Genomic DNA, 20,105 nt, shown 5'->3' with positions numbered 1-20,105 from the left:
AGAGATGAAGCCAGGACTGAGATTATTGCACCAGGGCAATATTGGAACATTATTTTTTGAAAAGAAAATAAATTACACCCGCAAATCCTCAGGGAGAGGGGTGGGTGATATGGGCCGGGGGGTGGGGGGCACATCCGGTGATGGGCAGGACACCAGGAAGGGGGACATGGGGGTGTGTGATAGGGGGTACAGGGAAGGACAGGGGCCTGTAAACCCCACATTCTCCCCTCTGGTGTGTGCCACAATATGGGAGCCTTCTGAGCCCTTCTCCCTGTGTGCACACACCAGAATCTCAGTGACCCCTGCCCATCTATTGGAGCCTGACCAGGTGTGGGCTAGGGTAGGGCTTGCCTTTCAGCGGGTCCGAGATTCTCTTCCTACCCTTCCCCTGTGATCTGGGAGCTGTGGATCCCTGCCCGTGGGGGTGCCTGAATCCCTCCCCATACCCGCCTCATGTGAACGGAGATCTGTGGGCCTTATCTAGGGAGATCAGAACCCCACTTCCTGTGTGTACCAGGATCCAGATGGCCCCAGCCCATCTATTAGAGTCTACTGATCTACTTGAGATATACTGAAGAAAAGCTGTATGTAAGAACTAGGTATTATCGCTACTTGTCCAAAGGAGCATCTGAACTGAGAGAAATGAGTTAACTTATAAAGCGAGGCCAAAACTCCACCCAGGAACAATATTACAATCTACCCCTGGAAAGAGTTCTCCACTTGCCCTATGACTACTTCAGAATCATTTCCAGACATTAGAATGATGAAAACTTCTCTCCATTACAAGAGAGTGCAAAGACAACTAATTCCCAGACCCAGGATTTCATTAATCTCACCTTAAATTTGAGAGCACATATCAGTAGCTTAAAGTTAAACATTCTTACAAGAACACTTAATTAGTAAGATCACCATTAAAAAGCCAAGAAGGGTAGAGTTTAGGTTAACTTTACAAGAAACTCAAATATCTGAAAATGTGTTTATCTTAACTATGTATTTCCAAACTACCTTAATTTTCTCCCTCAGAGTCACCAAATCTCCCATCTACCTGGCTGGATATCAGAAATGTGTAATGCAGATTTATATATTTAGTTTCATACTTATATGTATTTGATACTAAGTGTGATGCCTTGCAGCCACACTTTCGCTCAAATGGAAGCACATATTGCATGCTAAAAATTAACAGCTCACTTTTGGGATATTTCACATGGGATTTGCATCTAAGGTTAGCAAGGATTTTTCCAATTAAAATTTAACAAATATCCAGGGTTAGACACAGTCCATAACTTCGGATATAATTCTTACAGATTTGGTAAGCATAAATGATAAGCAAAAGTGGGCATGAAAATTTGTGTAAGGATTACAATACAATTCAATGACTTAGATCAGACACCTAAAAAAACTTTAATTAGGTAGGAATAATCAACCTGAAACAAGAAATATTGCAAATTTAATAAGAAATTGAGAATACCTGTCTTTCCAAATCTTGTCCAATAATGCCAGCCTCTATATGAGCAGTTAAGTTCTTCTCATCTATCCAGAGAATTTGATTCTGTTGGTAAAAAAAAAAAAAAAAAAAAAAAAAAAATATCGGATGTTAGACCACTACAGTTCTGGAATTTACTTATAAGTGACCTTGCGTCGCAAAGGATGTTTATACATTAGCAAACTTGTAAGTTGTACTTTCCCAACAGTGTAGCTCCACCTATGGTGGCAGCAGCAGAAGCTGAGTAGACAAGACTCAGGCATTTTTACCTTCATGTCATGCAGTCTTGTCTACAATACTGTTTTCATGGTTGCTACTGTAAATGAAGATGCATCAGTGGTAAATTATGGCTGAAAAGTTTGCTTGTGTAGGCACAGCAATGTGAAGCAGAAAAACCAGAGAGAATGAGATGTCACAAAATTCTGGAGGAAGACGAGTGTCCAGGAGTTTCATATCTGGCATACAAGGATTTAATTATCTTGAACGATCTAAATTTCAGTACCTAAGAATAAAAAAAATTCTGGTGCAGCCCAGGATTAAAAAGCTAATTCAATTTGGAAGCTCAAATTCCATTCCTTCATGCCCCTGCCCTCTTGTATTTTACATCAAGATGACAAAACTATAAGTGAGGTATTTATCAAGGTAAGTTCAAGCTGAGCTCAGTTTAACTTAAATTTAAATATTTAAATCACTGAGCACTATAGTTACTACTTCAACTGGTGGACCATGCTCTACATTCACTCCAGAATGCACAAATGAACGTGAGAAGGAGAAGAGCGAATGCCTCAGTACAATTCATCAAACTCTAAACTAGCTAGTCTGACAAAAGAAAGGATTGGGAAAAAATAACCAGAGATAAAAATCAGAAGTCTAAGCCAAGCCAGAAGAGTTGGTGGAGAAAAAACTGGATCAGCAAATTCAGTCAGACAGCCCCCGTTACAGAAGGAACGGTATCACAAGAGCTCCCCCCCCCCCCCCATTCACCTAACAGTAAGAAATGTAAGCCCATTGTCCAGGATGGCAGAGAAAAACGTATGAGGAGTAACATCATGAAGATGATTTGAAGACACAGAAAATGGTAATTTTTTTTTAATCATTTGCTTCAAGATGTCAAATATACCGGTCTCTAATATATTACAATAAATGTAGATGACTTAATAGTTCACTAATAAAAATGAAAATAAAAATCTAAGTAGTAATTGTACTAAGTGTGTGTCTGTTGATCACCTGAATGAAATTAGATTGTTTCTGTAACTGAATATTATAAGGATAGTAACATTGCATCTTTGCCATACGCACAGGGAATATCTACCAGACTCTGTACCACACAGTGTCAATGTGTCATGGCCCGAAGCTTTATATTTTTTTTTAATTTTTTTTTTTTAGTTTTATGTAAAAATTAGTTCTGATGACCAAAAAATCATAGATGTGGCCCAGAGGTTAAATCTATAGGCTTTCTTGGAGGTGTGGGGATCTCAGCACTGCTGAGCCCCAGGAATCCTCTGAAAACCAGTGCCTGTTTGAGCCAGCAAACCTTGGTAACAGAGGTAAAGGGGGCTGAACTGCCCCAGCCACCTCAAGCTCCTTCCATGAAACCCATACTTTCTATTGAAGTCAAACTCTAAGGAAAAGGGAAAGGTGATCAGACAGTGTAATATGCAGAGAACACTCTTGAAGAACCAATTGCTTACCATAGTAACTTTTCCCTCCCCAAGCTGGCTCTATGTATTCACACTTGTGGAAGTCTAGAGAGAATGACAGGCCTTAAGAAAGGTGGGCTGAGGAGTTCTCATTAAACAAGGACTGGGGAACTGCTCTCAAAAAAAGCATCAGATCCACCCAACTGTGTTGATTTGCAGCTTTCTATGGTAGAAACATTACTGAGGCAGGTCTTCAGCATTGCTTTCGCTTTAAGACCATGAGGTATTTTGGCACTACAAGAAATTGCCATTTTTAGACAGATACCCAAAGGCTACAAATATCTCGCTGACTTCTTGATTTCCTAAGTGCTTTGGTTTTATCCAGATAACTCAAAGCCTTTTTGACGTCTGCAATAAGGAACGTGGCACCCCAAGCCAGTAAGTTTTCTTCCAAAACCTGTGATTATGAACACAGGGTTCGATTCACATGGGTCTCTCACCACTTTGAGAAAGACATTAAGCATGACAGGATAAGGACACAGTACTGCACCAGAATGTAGTTGCCCTGTATGTGGCTTTGGAACCTTCGAAGGGCTTCATCACTCTGATCTGCAAGAGGTTGATGCTGATTCCTTTCTATGCAGTTCTATGTGACCTGCACGGTTCGCTATTTCAGATATGCTTCCCACCTCATCAGGCTGGCTGAGTACGTCGGTCTGGAAGAGATATAGGAAGACCCTTGTGGACATTCTCTGGGATCATCCACCATCCAAGGGAGTCCAGGACCTGGTTTGGGATCAGCATCTATCTTGCATACATTCCTGTTGTGGTTCCTCACCATGAGGAGAACCTTCTGGAGACGCTTGATATGGGATTTTGCCAGGGGGTCATTTCTATATATTAAACTAGGAAGCCCAGTGGCTGGAGATACTAAACTGTGGATAGCTGTGTATTCCTTAACAGATATAAGGTTCTGGATTTTCTCTCATCTGTCCAGTGATGGGTAAACTTTGGCCACATATGCCTATATCCATCCAGCTGAGCTATCTCTGTGGAAGGGATCAATGAGCTTTTCTTGGTGTTTATCACAAAGCAATGCAGTTGAAGCAGCTCCACTATCCATGTTGTGGCACTGTATGCTGCTTCTTTGGTGGGAGCTCTGTTCAAAATGTCATCCAGGAAAAGACTGAGGAGAGTGCTCAGAGATGCGAGTCTGGTCCTGACCAGACAAAAGGCCGAATGGCAGTATTTTATACAGGTAGTGGGCCATCCAATACGCAAATCTTCATGGACATTGGTGACATGGATGTATGAGAATATGTAGATCTGCTATGTCCACTGAGGCAAGGAATCACCTTGGATGGGGTGCTACTTGTTGAGGCTAGGATCTCCATCCTGAATCTGATCATTTTCATCCATTTGTTCAGTCATAAGACATTTAGGAGGGCTCTGACTCCTCCATCCCCGTGTATGTTTCTAGATGATGAATATGGAGTATAGCCCTAAAAACCTTTCTTCTGAGGATATCAATTCTGTTGCTCCTGTGTTTGCAAGTTGTGAGATCTTGTTTAGCACTAGCTTGCATTTGGTAGGGTTGCTTGAAATAGGTGATTGGATAAGGTGAGGTTCTTTACACATGCAGCTTAGTTAACTGATCTGAGGAGCTTAAGTTAATTGAATCATTCAGTGCCTCAGAAAACAGATCTTTATGCATGTTATATCATTGTTCCTCTATAGTGGTACTCTTTGAAACAAACAGTGTTTAAGTTCTCTTTAAATGGTGTTTATTGCAATGTGTCTGTCCTTACCAGGATAACAGGCACCTATTACATGTTCAGAGTAGGGCTGTCAAGCCATTAAAAAAATTAATCACGATTAATTGCACTGTTAAACAATAGAATACCATTTAAATATTTTTGGATGTTTTCTACATTTTCAAATATATGGATTACAATTACAACACAGAATACTAAGCATACAGTGCTCACTTTATATTTTTGATTACAAGTATTTGCACTGTAAAAAAAACAGTATTTTTCAATTCACCTCATGTCAGTACAGCAATCTCTTTATCATGAAAGATAATCTCACAAACGTAGAATTATGTACAAAAAATAACTGCATTCAAAAATAAAACAATGTAAAACTTTAGAGCCTACTAGTCCACTCAGTTCTACTTCTTGTTCAGACACTCATTCAGACAAACAAGTTTGTTTACATTTCCAGGAGATAATGCTGCCTGCTTGTTATTTACAAGGTCACCTGAAAGTGAGAACGGACGGTCGCATGGCACTGTTGTAGCTGGCATTACAAGGTATTTACATACCAGATGCATTAAAGATTCATATGTCCCTTCGTCTTCAACCAGCATTCCAGAGGACATGCGTCCATGCTGATGACTGGTTCTGCTCGATAACTATCCAAAGCAATGCAGACTGACGCATGTTCACTTTCATCATCTGAGTCACATGCCACCAGCAGAAGGTTGATTTTCTTTTTTGATGGTTCGGGTTCTGTAGTTTCCGCATCGGAGTGTTGCTCTTTTAAGACTTCTGAAAGCATGCTCCACACCTCATCCCCTCTCCGATTTTGGAAGGCACTTCAGATTCTTAAACCTTGGGTTGAGTGCTGTTGCTATCTTTAGAAATCTCACATTGGTACCTTCTCTGTGTTTTGTCAAATCTGCAGTGAAAGTGGTCTTAAAACGAACAACATGTGCTGGGTCATCATCCGAGACTGCTATAAAATGAAATACATGGCAGAATGCAGGTAAAACAGAGCAGGGAACATACTATTCGCCCCTAGGGAGTTCAGTCAAAATGTAATTAACGCATTTTTTTTTAACAAGTGTCATCAACATGGAATCATGTCCTCCAAAATGGTCGCCAAAGCATAAAGGGGCATATGAATGTTTAGCATATCTGGCATGTAAATACCTTGCAATGCCAGCTACAAAAGTGCCATGCAAACACCTGTTCTCACTTTCAGGTGACATTGTAAATAAGAAGCCGACAGCATTATCTCCTGTAAATGTAAATAAACTTGTTTGTCTTACCAATTGGCTGAATAAGAAGTAGGACTGAGTGGACTTGTAGGTTCTAAAGTTTTACATTGTTTTGTTTTTGAGTGCAGTTACGTAACAAAAAACTGTACATTTGTCAGTTGCACTTGCACAATAAAGGAGATTTCATTATGGTACATGTATGAGGTGAATTGAAAAATACTATTCATTTTGTTTATCGTTTTATAGTGCAAATATTTGTAATAAAAATAAAGTGAGCACTGTACACTTTGTATTCTGTGTTGTAATTTAAATCAATATATTTGAAAATGTAGAAAACCATCCAAACAGTTAAATTTCAATTGGTATTCTACTGTTTAACAGTGCAATTAATCGAGATTAATGTTTTTAACCGTGATTAATTTTTGAGTTAATCGCAAGTTAACTGCGATTAATTGACAGCCCTAGTTCAGAGGGATGTCCAGTTTGTAGTTCAGACAACAATATTTTTCACCTTACTCTCCTGTTTCACTAATGATATCTGAGGTCCATATCAGATTTTCTATATTTTAAACAGATATGTTAACTAATCAAGTCACAGTAAATTCATTTACAACCTGTAGTTCTCATTTACTGTCAATGCAACTGGATGACTGAGAAGAGCATCATAGCACAATTAATGACTTAAAGTTGCTTTTTTTCCTTGACCAGAGGTTCCCAAACTGTGGGCCACAGATCACTTCTGGTCCGTGTACATGAGCACTGCTGTCTCCGCTCCTCAATTCCACTCCATTCAGGATGCCTGTGAAAGCAAGGAGCAGCTGCCACTAGGAGCAGCTCTTTTATAAGAGAAATTCTCTGAGCCAGGTTGAAAGAGAAAGCTGCAAGTTTCCCTGCCACCCAAAGTGTCATAGAAAAGGAGTCAAAACCCAGTCTTTGCTCCCAGGCCAATGAAGTGCTCTGAGGAGTGATGGAGAATGGAGAAGCAAGCCAACACAGCTTTGCAAAATGTTACAGAACACAATACTAGATTAAAAATAGGATGTCTTTTCCGAAAGGTAGCATTTGATTATTGCACAGCCACAAAACTGTTTTTACAAGTGTACAATCCCTCCTACCAATGGAAAAGTAGTAAATACAGAAAACAAAGTTTCAATAGCACTAAGCATGTGACAAACTTGAAGTCTCCTTGTAATTCTGCAACGTAGCATATAATACATCCACTCACTGATTTAAAGGGACACTGTCAACTTGAAATCTAGTCAATTTAAAGAAAGTTTAGTTCAAAGTACTACCATGGACCATGCCTGAGTCCTCCCCTGCCAACCTGTGTTTTGTAAATGTTACTGTGCAAAAAACACTGCAGTGAAACTGACTCTACGCAAAGTGCACTCAAATGCAGGTAGTAAACAATGAATATCTCCCTCTAATATTTCACTTACAATAATCTTGGGTTTCAGAGTAGCAGCCGTGTTAGTCTGTATTCGCAAAAAGAACAGGAGTACTTGTGGCACCTTAGAGACTAACCAATTTATTTGAGCATAAGCTTTCGTGAGCTACAGCTCACTTCATCGGATGCATAAAAGTGGAAAATGCAGTGAGGATATTTTTATACACACAGACCATGAAAAAATGGGTGTTTATCACTTCAAAAGGTTTTCTCTCCCCCCACCCCACTCTCCTGCTGGTAATAGCTTATCTAAAGTGATCACTCTCCTTACAATGTGTATGATAATCAAGGTGGGCCATTTCCCAATAATATTGGGTGTTGTTACTGTAGCAAGCAAAAATTTCCAAAGTACAATTTGCAAACTGTTGTCCCTTTAAGACACCTGTAACTATGCTAAGAGTCTTAACACTATTTTTTTTGGCATTTGTCTATTTGTAACAAATTTATGTATACTGCTATTTTAAACAGTAACCTGCACATTCACATGTCATTAGCAAGAATACAAGGGGCATTCAATAAAAAAGAAAATGTACTGCTATTTTGTTAGGTTCCTTCACAACGGTCATCATGAAGTATACACTAACAACACCAGCAACAGAACAATACTGGACCTCTCTCTCTGAACAGGGTGTGCTTCCAGTGACCAGTAGTTTACGTCTATGATACAGCTTTTCAAAGTTGCATTCCACTTGCTTTTGGATATATAATAAAATATTGAAGCTATTTAAAAAAAATTGTGGGCAAACTTCTTTTCCCCCTTTTTCACTCTTGCAGCATCAGGTAACGACCAAATACTACAGCAATTTGTTAACTTTTAAAACATTCAGTACACTTAAATGTTGCATCCTCTGAGGTTTCCCCTAAAATTTGTATTACATACCATTTGTGACGTATCCAATGAAACAATAGTTCTTCTCTCATCTGCAGGACATTCAAGAGCACTAGAAACACTTGTTCCTCCTGCAAATGTTGGAGATATCAACTTAGATTGAAATAGTTTCCCTTGATCTTTGTTATCCACATTTAACTAAGACATACATTTTAGGTATAAGGTATGTGTCACTTACAAAGGTTGCGTAACACTAACTGTTTCTTTGAGAGTGCATTACATTTGCACATTCACATTTGCGGGATGTTCCCCTGGCGTTTCAGAATTTCTTGAAAGTTCACAAAAGGAGTACCTGTTCAATTGCACAAATTTCACTTTGTCATGCCAAACATTCAGAGCACAGGCTAAAGGAGGCCATCAATTTCCCCAACCATTTCATTCCCTTCTTTTAAACCCCAGAATAGAAGTTTAAAGAGGGAAAAGGTGGGTGTGGTGCAAATATAGAGAAGCACCACCCTCAAAGAACCACAGTTACTGGTAAGTAAGCTTTCTTCCTTCAAGTGGCCTCTACATATTCCCCCTCATGAGAGTCTTACTAGTAGTACAATGCCCCCGGAAAGTGGGCTGAGGAGTTTAGTTAAACAAGAATCGCAAAGCTGTCATCCTAAAGCAAGCATCAAATCTAGATGCCTAGTTGAGAGAGCAGAACTGCATGAGTGTGTGAATAAAACCAAAGGTCACACCCCTTTTGACCAAGATATCAATCTAAGGCACTTTTGTCATATACTGCGTAGCAGCCAGCTCGAGACCTCAGACTTCTCAAAGGCTAGAGAGAGCACATAAGAACCTAGAGATGAGTATATGAAATACCTGTTGCAGAATCCAACCAGAGGTGGGGTAAAAGACAGGTTCTACAAATGGATGTAGCAAAGGAAGTTGAATTTGAAATTAAACCCTTTTGGAAGAGGCAGATATCTCAGCTACCCTTTTAATGGTTCTCTGATCCTCACGAAGTTGAGGAAGGTCTCTAATAATATGGCTACATTATTCACAGATTAAGTGAGGATAAGTAAAACGAGTCTGCATAAAGTTACCCCAGGGAATTGAGAGCAAGCTCTTCATGTAATGTTCACTCTTGGTAGGTGAAGTTGCTTTGTTCCTTGAGCTGTCCAGGTAAACCTGGAAGACCAAGCCAGACAGCACACAGGCCAACCCAAATAGCACCAAAAAAAAAATTTTCAAATCAAGAGACTCTGGAATATCCTCTAGATCAGGGGTTCTCAAACTAGGGCCGCCACTTGTTCAGGAAAAGCCCCCGGTGGGCCGGGCCAGTTTGTTTACCTGCTGTGTCTGCAGGTTCGGCCTATCACGGCTCCTACTGGCCACGGTTCACCGCTCCAGGCCAATGGGGGCTGTGGGAAGCGGCATAGGCCGAGGGATGTGCTGGCCGCCCTTCCTGCAGCCCCCATTGGCCTGGAGCAGCGAACCGCGGCCAGTAGGAGCTGCGATCGGCCGAACCTGCGGACGCGGCAGGTAAACAAACCGGCCCGGCCTGTCAGGGGCTTTCCCTGAACAAGCGGTGGCCCTAGTTTGAGAACCACTGCTCTAGATCAGGGGTGGCTAACCTGTGGCTCCGGAGCCACATGCGGCTCTTCAGAAGTTAACACGCGGCTCCTTGTATAGACACTGGCTCCAGGGCTGGAGCTACAGGTGCCAACTTTCCAGCATGCCGGGGGGTGCTCACTGCTCAACCCCTGGCTCTGCCACAGGCCCTGCCCCCACTCCACCCCTTCCCGAGCCTGCTGTGCCCTCGCTCCCCCCCCACCCCCAGAGCCTCTTGCACGCCACGAAACAGCTGATCAGGAGGTGCGGGGAGGGAGGGGGAGGTGCTGATCCACAGGGCTGCCAGTGGGTGGGAGGCTCTGGGAGCTGGCGGGGGGGTGGGGGTGGGGGGGAGAGGAGGGAAGAGGTGCTGCTGACCCTTTGGAAATGTACACTGGTAAATTCTGGCTCCTTCTCAGGCTCAGGTTGGCCACTCCTGCTCTAGATCTATATATGGATCTCCACTAGATCATTCTGGCACAGAATGAGTCCTATGTTGAAAGACACAGGCTCACTGACAGTTGTCACCTACATGGTCACCAAAGAAGGGTGAAGTCTGATTGAATCCTCGAGTTCTGCAATAATTAAAGAGAGGCACCCTTGGAATTAAGAGAGGCAGAAAAGGGGCTTCCAATCTGCCTTTTGCACTCCCTGGATATGGGATAACTTTTCTCTTTTGTAATGGCACAGAATGCTCCAAGGCAGAGATTCTCTCCTAGCCCTATTTTCTTACCCTTATATGCTTAAGGGCAAAGAAGAGCACAACTGAGGTCTCCAAAAATGTCAAGCCCCCTGTTTCTCGGTTCTGTTTGGCATGAATAGAAGCAAGCTCAGCTAGAGGCTTCCACAGAGCTGAAAGACTTCAGAAATGGGGAGTCCGTACAAACACACTGACTCCCTTGAGGACAGAGGCACTTTTGAAGTCACCAGCACTGACAAACCTAGACACCAGACAGATGATGATGGAAGTGGTTTCCTCAATGCCAGAACTGCCCTCCGGATACTGACACTGCTCTGACTTGGAGCTTACAAAAGGTGTCAGTTCCAGGACTGGAAAGTCTTCTGTTTCCCCACACAGGACCTGAAAGGCCTCTCCATCTCTGTACTGAGGACAAATCTGAGGGAGTCAGGCCACAAGACCTTCCTTCATGAGAAATGTCAGGATCTGAATGTGCCTGTCCTTTTGAGCCTATTGTGTAAAAGGCCCAACGTGTAAAACGCTATACCAAGGAATGTTTTTCTCTGAGGCACATCAAATGCTTGGGCTCAGACGTCAGGAATCTGAACTGACTTGATGCTTCAGAAATGAGCCAAGAATATAACTGAGCAATGAACTATCTAAAGTTCACTGTCTAAAAAGCCTCAACAAGATTGATGAAATTACCAAGAGAAAAATATATGCCCACAGCTAACTGCCAAAAAAGGAGGAACTGCCTGCATGTCTTCTTGTAACTTCTGCTCCCAATGTTTGGTGCTGCATGCTCATTCAGGCCCAAATGGAAACTGCTCTTCTAGAAGGTACCCAAAGTGCAGCAGTGCTAGTGGAAATATGCAGATGCCACCTCAAAGAATAAATTGCTCCTCTTATATAGTGAAACATTCAAGTGCTGACAGATGTAAAAGGCCTCCACTAGATTTCAGTGAACCAAGCACAGCAAATAAGATTATAAATTCTATGGGATCTATTTGTCTTCAAAATTAAATTAATTATTAACCTTGTCAAAGTCTTGACATATGACTACTTCTTTAAACAGTACTTTATAAATATATACTCAACACCTCTAAACGCTCAAGATACACCTGTGTAGAGTTGGCAGATTTATTGGCATGACCTCATGCCACTAGCACTAGTCACTTGAATTGAACTTAAAGAAATATGTAACTTTATAGTTTAAATTTACCCTGCCAAACTTTTTAAAGGTACAATACTCACCACCAAATGGTATTATGCAAAGATTATGTTTGCAGGCTAGTTCCACAATTTTAACTACGTCATCATGGCAACCTAATTAAGAATAAATAGATTCCAGTTAGAACAGGCTTTTGAACAGTTAGCTTCAATTTAAGCACACTTACTAGTCGCCTGCTAATTCTTTAGGGCTTGATTGGTACTTTCAGGCATTCTAGTAGTGCAGTAGCCCATTTTCAAAGTGAGGGCAGAGACATCCAAGAAGAATAAATGGGCTCAAATAGACAAAATTGAAGTGAAAAATACCACAAATATACTGAGGCTGTGGAGTTATTCCAGGCTGAAAACAATGTCAGGTTTAAATTATACAGAAAGCACAAGACTCCTGGCCTACCCAGGGATCATCAACAGCTGGGGAACTTCCAGAGCAAAAGAGACGGACAGACAATTCAAATTATTCATTGTGTAAACTTTACAGGTATATTTTTCAATTTAGTTTTTAAATAGGTATCTAAACTACATCGAGCTGAAAACTAGATCCAATTTAACTGAGATGAAAAATAGCTGCAGTTTTGAAAGAGGGCAGTTCTTAGTGGATTTCTCTGAAGGAAAGGCTTTTTTTATGCCTCAGACTCCGGAAAAAAGTTTTCAATTATTATAAGCCCAACTACTTCTTTTCAGAAGCTACCCTTTGTACCATGCCTCTGCAACAGAAAAGACAGGAGGGTGAAATTAGGGGCCACGTGCGCATGTGCAAGAGAATAGAAGGAATGCCAGAAAAAGGATGAAACAAGGGTGGGTACCCACAGTGTGGAGGACAAGGAGGGATTTGAGCGAGCATATGGAGGGGAACGTAGGGAGGTGCAAAACGCAGGAGGAATTTGGAGAGCAGAAGACAGAGAAACAGGGGGTATGATCTCTGGCTGCTTTGCATTGCAAAGCAGCTGTAAACCTAGTTAACCGGTCAGTAAGCTCTGGCTGCTTTCATGCTGCTCCAGAACAATAAAGCAGCCACAGCATACTTGTGAATAGGACCATAAAAAGTTAAAATAAAAGATTTAAATTGATACTTGGCATCTTCAAATTAGAAATATTACATGGCAACATCCTCTTTTGGTTTCATGTATATGGTTCATGCATGAAACTTTTAATTAAAAAAAACACCTAGGAAATTCCCAGATAAACGGTGTTAAAATGGCATTAAGGTTGAGAGTACAGATCAGTAATTCAGGGATGTACTTAATGAATTAAGATGCACACACACACACTGTGCACGTGCATCTTCAAAACCTGCAAAAATGTTAGCAAAGACAAGCTAGCCAGGATTTGTTTTCCAGGAGTTATTTCTTTCCATCTTTAGATTCTAAGTTTTGCCAAAAATTAAAAAGATACAAGCTCTATTTTCTTTTCTATTTTCTTTAATTCTTCCTTTTAGCTTTTTCTGTTTGTCACTTTCATAAGCATGCTTAGGGCTCTTATTACCTCTATGACATTATAATGGGAACCTACTAATTCTCACTACAATTAGTTTCCAAGCCCTGTCCTCAATTTTCACATGCTCATCTTCTAGAAAATTTAGTGTATGGGCTGAAATTTTCCATGCTTGTTCCCCATGAAGATTAGTTTTATTTTTGAGCAAAAGCTCCTTCAGCTGTTTTTGAGTACAGTGAGTGAAAAGTACAGTTGTTACAAGCATTTTGACCATACTGTTTTAGACATAGTAAAATAAAAATGACTGAAGCTTGAACTTTTGCCTGGATATAGTCTTTAAGGACTAGCACCTTTGCTTGGTTTGCAAGGGAAACAATTGGCTTTGGTTAACCAGAAGTTCTGAGCATTTGAAAATGATGTGCTGAAGAGGTGTGTTAGATTTTTTCCATTAAGCCTGTATATGTGCACATGCATGCATAGCTAAATAGTAATACTTAGTGGTGTGTGACATAAAACATTCCTAGCTTTTAAAATGACTGAATTGGTTTCCTTCAAACTGGGCTGGAATTCTGGATCTGTGAGATCTGCAAAACTATCCAAGTTTGACCAAGCCAAGACTATAACAGGGTTCAAAAAAGAACTAGATAAATTCATGGAGGATAGGTCCATCAATGGCTAATAGCCAGGATAGGCAGGGATGGTATCCCTAGCCTCTGTTTGGGAATGGGTGACGGGGGATAGATCACTTGATGATTACCTGTTCATTCCCTCTGAACCATCTGGCACTGGTCAGTGTCAGAAGACAGGATACTGGACTAGATGGACCTTTGGTCTCATAGAATATCAGGGTTGGAAGGGACCTCAGGAGGTCATCTAGTCCAACCCCCTGCTCAAAGCAGGACCAATCCCCAATTAAATCATCCCAGCCAGGGCTTTGTCAAGCCTGACCTTAAAAACTTCTAAGGAAGGAGATTCTACCACCTCCCTAGGTAACGCATTCCAGTGCTTCACCACCCTCCTAGTGAAAAAGTTTTTCCTAAGATCCAACCTAAACCTCCCCCCCTGCAACTTGAGACCATTACTCCTTGTCCTGTCATCTTCTACCACTGAGAATAGTCTAGAACCATCCTCTTTGGAACCACCTCTCAGGTAGTTGAAAGCAGCTATCAAATCCCCCCTCATTCTTCTCTTCCGCAGACTAAACAATCCCAGTTCCCTCAGCCTCTCCTCATAAGTCATGTGTTCCAGACCCCTAATCATTTTTGTTGCCCTTCGCTGGACTCTCTCCAATTTATCCACATCCTTCTTGTAGTGTGGGGCCCAAAACTGGACACAGTACTCCAGATGAGGCCTCACCAATATCGAATAGAGGGGAACGATCACGTCCCTCGATCTGCTCGCTATGCCCCTACTTATACATCCCAAAATGCCATTGGCCTTCTTGGCAACAAGGGCACACTGCTGACTCATATCCAGCTTCTCGTCCACTGTAACCCCTAGGTCCTTTTCCGCAGAACTGCTGCCTAGCCATTCGGTCCCTAGTCTGTAGCTGTGCATTGGGTTCTTCCGTCCTAAGTGCAGGACCCTGCACTTATCCTTATTGAACCTCATCAGGTTTCTTTTGGCCCAATCCTCCAATTTGTCTAGGTCCCTCTGTATCCTATCTCTGCCCTCCAACGGTCTGACCCAGTATGGCCGTTCTTATGAATTACAGGAATGTTGTAATTATCCCCAAGCAAGTGCTGAAACCCCAGGAAATTCAGGAGTTACAGTATGCGTGATGTGGGCTGGTCATCAGTACAAAAAGGCACACAGCACCAAGACAATGTTTAATCCTTTATTAAAAATTGAGAAGTTGTATATAATCAGTTGGTTATAACTATGAGCATTAACCTTACAATGAAATACCATTACTTAGAACTATTAACTGAAATTAAAGTCCTTAGGATAAATCTAACACTGCATTGAATACCCCATAGTAACATATAGAGATGAGAACATCTAGATTGCAAAGTGAAAAAGTAAAAATGACTACTCTTAAAAGGCGAGACTGAAGCCATTTTTGATTCCTTGGTACTAACAGTTTCAGTTTATTTATTGCAAACAAATGACAAAGTGAGAGATATCCAACTAGTGTGACAGGACTGCTTCCCAAACTACTACCCTTCATCAGTTGTCACGGGAAGCTACAGCCTCCAGAGCAAAGAAAAAAAATAAATTTAAAAGTTTTTACCTGGCCATACAACTATATCAGGAATTCGTTTAAACATTCCTTCCCTTAGCACAAATATCTCGTGTAGGCAGTGACCTGAAGTACAAAAAAATATCAAGTTACAAGGATTTTTTTAAAATCATATATACTTCTAAAAGTGTAAAATTACACATTGGACTTGATCTTACCATGAGCTCTGAACACCCTATCTTCTGCTTCCCGTGAATATGAAATTGTAGTGGCTCTAAGATCCTGAAGAAATTCTTCATTTACAATTGATGGGGGTACATCACTAGTATTTAAGAAAGCCTACAATAAAAGAAAAAAAAAATCACTACTACTAGGGAGTCCCCTAAATCGTTCTGGTCTCTCATGACAACCCCAACTACCCAAATTAGAGTTAGCAGTTGATAAACTCAACAAAATATGGGTATTTGAATTTAACCCAATTAAAGTTGTCTTCATTATCATCCCTGGCCTCAATTCTAACTACACTACCTACGAATCCCTTTTGATTCCTCCACTCAGTTGCATTCCCTTCTGTAGACTGGACCCCTCACTGATCCCTCTAACCCTTATTTTTCAGATAAATTGTTCAGTATGTCATGGTCAAAGCCAATGTTCTGTTCAGTACAATAGTCCAGTACTTCACAAAAACCATGCCAAGTCCCTTCCCATTTTGTATTTCTGCAACTGACTGTTCCTTCCTAAGTGGAGTACTTTGCTTTCCTCTTTATTGAATTTCATCCTATTTACTTCAGACCATCTCTCCAGTTTTTCCAGATCATTTTGAATTTTAATCCTATCATTCAAAGCACCTGAAACCCCTCCCAGTTCGGTATCGTCCGCAAACTTTATTTGTGTACTCTCTATGGCACTAGTTAAATCACTGATGAAGATATTGAAGAAAACCAGAACCAGGACCAATCCCTGCGGGACCCCACTTGATATGCCTTTCTAGCTTGACCGTGAACCACTGATAAACTACTCTCTGGGAACGGTTTTCCAACCAGTTATGCACCCACCTAAACATAGTCTTATTCCCTAGCACTGTGAGAATAACGAAAGATCACAAAGCAGATAGCTGAAACAGGGCGAACTACAGGATTTAGCCCTTCACCAAAGACAAGACACAAAGAAAGATCTTTATAGATTAAGTGCAGTTCTACTCTGAAAAGAAACTAAAAATGGCAGTGGGGGTTCCATCTTCTGTTTTTCAATGATTGCTGAGCAATTTTGCTATGTTACAAGTAAAAAGTTACTTTCCAATAAACTGGGCTTTTCCCATTTTACACACGTTTTAATAATTCTCCAAGCAAAACTATAACTTCACTTACAGGTGTATCCTAAAGAGGATCAATTTGATTGAATACTCAAAATTTCAGTCTTTAAACTTTTCTGAGCTATGATTAGCTGAAATTTCTAATCCTGATACTCCACAATTGACTTCCATTAAAAAAAAAAAATTAAATGAGAAAGGAGGAAAACAGGAGGAAAAAAGATTTCCAATTGGAAAGATTTTTAGAAATATTAAAAAATTAAGGATTGTTTGAATTTAAAAAAAATAAGGGAAAACTGTCAGTTTAAGACCCACATATATGTTTTGCTTTAAGAACTTTCACAAAACTTAACAGTTTCCACATGATTATTCCAAATTAAGTTAGTTTGGGTGTTAGTTTTCCCTGCTAGGTCTGCAACCCAAATGCAGGTACATTCTTACACTTTTATTTTAAGCTCTTCAGGGAAGGGACCATCTTTTTGTTACCTATCTGTATGGTGCCTAGCATATTCGAGCCTTTATCTGGCTCCCCAGGCACTCCTACCATACAAATAATAAATAATTGTGCATGTGAACTAAAGAGAAACACTTAGTAGCTTCTTTGACTAGTCTATGCTCATTGTCCAAGTCACGTTCAAAAGTAAATAAAAAAGTGTAAATGGTGAAAGGTGAATTTGATTTTAAAAACGGATTTAAAATCATCAAAGTTGAATTTTTGTTAAGTGTTATAACACCAAATGATTTTAAACATTAATGTTCCATGAACTGAACGCAATTACTAGGTATGCTTTAGAACCCTAAAGATCTATTAAAGCTTTTGCTGCAACTTTCAAGAAAACATCAGTTTAATATCCTAGTTACCCTGGAAAGCCAAAATCTTCAATGCATAGAGACGCATGCAAATATTATACAATCTCAAACAGATTATATATATTGGCAATTTATCAAGTAGGTTCAATAGACAGTGTCGTTCTGCAGAAATTATTTAAAACTGTATGTAACAGTTTAACTATTATATTTTCTGTATTTTGCTTCTCATTGCAAATAGTAATTAAAATATTTACTCCGATATGAAAGTTCTCTCCTTTCTGGGTAGGCTCCTCCATTCAGCAGTCAGACAATATATCACCATGCAAAAAGTAACCCCAATATTCCCTGTACAAGTAGCTAATCTTTTGATTAAAGTAGTGTGACATTACAGCAGTTTGGACTTTCAGTAATTTTAAGTCACCCAGCTTTTGATATACAATATAGTCTATAAGGAGGCATGACATTTCAAAATAAATATATTGTATTAATACTAAGGCACTCAACCATATGCAAGGGCATACTGAGGGTAACAGCATGAGTCATGTCTAATAGATGAATGGTTATGTCATCATGAGTGTAATATGTTTGAAGGAACTGCCTTTTCAGCTATTTACTTACTCTAGAGGTAATTTTGTGCTCCAGACTTGCTCCTAAGGTTTTTTCCATCCATTCCTTCAAAACAGGTAACACCATACCACTCAACCTGTACCTGAAACAAAGTCTATATTACATGGGTTCTTCTTAATATGAAATATTATGTAAATCAGATAAATGTCTTAGTTATTTGTACTTATGCAGAACAAAGGAAAAATTTATTAGATTTAAATTCATATCCAGGTCTGCAAAATTATGCATATTTAGTGTTAAATATAAAACAATTATACAGAAATGTTAAGACTGTGCGTCTTAAAAACAGATTCAATTGTATGTAATGGAAATGTCAATATTTCCCCTACACACGTGTAATTTTTGAATCCTACTAGTTTTTGACCTTAATGATATTTTGTGCCAATGAGTTCCATGTGGTAACTATGTAAAGTGCAAAAATGTATTTCCTTTGACCAATTTAAAATTTATCTTTCATTTCTCTTGAATGTTCTCTTTTGTATTATGGGAAATAGCAAAAATAGGAGCACTCAATTACCTTCTGCATACCATTCATTCTTTTTCACTCCATCCACCTGCCCCCTCTCCCCCGCCCCCCATTGCTTGCTCTTCCCCACCCTCACTCATTTTCACTGGGCTGGGGCAGGGAGTTGGAGCGTGGGAGGGGGTGAGAGCTCCAGGTAGCACTTACCTCAGGCAGCTCCCAAAAACAGCCAGCATGTCCCTGTGCCCCCTAGGCAGAGATGCAGCCAGGTGACTCTGAGCACTGCCATGCCAGACGCGGGCGCCGCCCTTGCAACTCCCATTGGCCATGGTTCCCAGCCAATGGGAGCTGCAGAGCCAGCACTCGGGGCAGGGGCAGCGCACAGAGCCTCCTTGGCCGCCCTTGTGCCTAGAGGCTGCAGGGACATACCAGTCACTTCTGGGAGCCGGGCTGAGCCAGAGCAGGGAGCCTGCCTTAGACCCGCTGTGCCACTAACCAGACTTTTAATGGCCTGGTTAGTGGTGCTGACTGGAGTCACCACAGTCCCTTTTCAAGCAGGCATTCCAGTCAAAAAACGGACGCCTGACAACCCTAATTGGGTACTTATATTGCCCCGTCCCTCTCATTACAGCAGTATCTGGGCATCTCACAATCTAATGTATTTATCCTCACCACAACCCTGATCCAAGAAACGTTTTATGATCATCAATGGAAGTTCTATACATGAATAAAGTTTTCCTCAAAAAAAACAAACTGGCATTTAACTGATCAGTAAAATGACATGCTTGTTCTCGCATGAGATTCTTAGAACCGAAGAATACTCAAGAATGCTGCATACTGACCAAACCTTAGATAAATGAGTGTTATGATGGAGACTCAAGATCAAGTTAAATCGTGAGCAGGGTGACTACTTGGAATTATGGGGAAGACTAATTTTGCTTAAGTTGTCCTCTATCATTTTAAGCTTTTAATTAGGCACGCAATGAATTAACCCTCAGTGAAGGTTTATTTTACTATCCACACTAGTAAAGTACTATTTTATAACTCAGTAAAGTTGTTAAAAATGCAGACAGAACATTTTAAACTTATTCTAGAGGATGTGGAAAAAAAAGCAATCATCTTTCATATAGACTGTGTAGTGTTTTAAATCAAATACAGATTCTCAAAAATAAAATACTTAAAAACAAGAAACTTCATAACATTAGCTACACAGTGATGCCAGAAATTTCATTTACCTTTTTCCTGTGAATTCTGCTTGTCCCTTCTTATTAAATATAAATTTGGAGTCATTGTATCCCCATCCATTCCACTTCAGAATTTCTTGCCTAAAAGGGAAAAAAGATTTTAATACAAGTTAATAGATTGTTGA

The 20,105-nt window shown here is 40.4% G+C and overlaps 1 protein-coding gene across 5 annotated transcripts in view; it reads right to left on the bottom strand.

Annotated features, from left to right (window-relative positions):
* AGPS (alkylglycerone phosphate synthase) overlaps window positions 1-20,105 on the bottom strand; it is a 163,954-nt gene that overhangs the window by 100,784 nt on the left and 43,065 nt on the right. For all 5 annotated transcript variants that reach the window (XM_074967660.1, XM_074967664.1, XM_074967659.1 and 2 more), the window contains 7 exons: window positions 19,972-20,061; window positions 18,265-18,355; window positions 15,746-15,866; window positions 15,579-15,653; window positions 11,939-12,010; window positions 8,455-8,534; window positions 1,469-1,549 (listed from right to left, as the gene is read on the bottom strand). In XM_074967660.1, coding sequence (XP_074823761.1) covers window positions 1,469-1,549; window positions 8,455-8,534; window positions 11,939-12,010; window positions 15,579-15,653; window positions 15,746-15,866; window positions 18,265-18,355; window positions 19,972-20,061 — 610 coding nt within the window. The remainder of the gene's footprint in view (window positions 1-1,468; window positions 1,550-8,454; window positions 8,535-11,938; window positions 12,011-15,578; window positions 15,654-15,745; window positions 15,867-18,264; window positions 18,356-19,971; window positions 20,062-20,105) is intronic.

The sequence above is a fragment of the Natator depressus genome, chromosome 11, assembly GCF_965152275.1.
Source record: "Natator depressus isolate rNatDep1 chromosome 11, rNatDep2.hap1, whole genome shotgun sequence".
Classification (NCBI taxonomy): domain Eukaryota; kingdom Metazoa; phylum Chordata; order Testudines; family Cheloniidae; genus Natator; species Natator depressus.
Note: the sequence above shows the minus strand (reverse complement) of the source record. Positions and strands in the feature narration are given on the sequence as shown.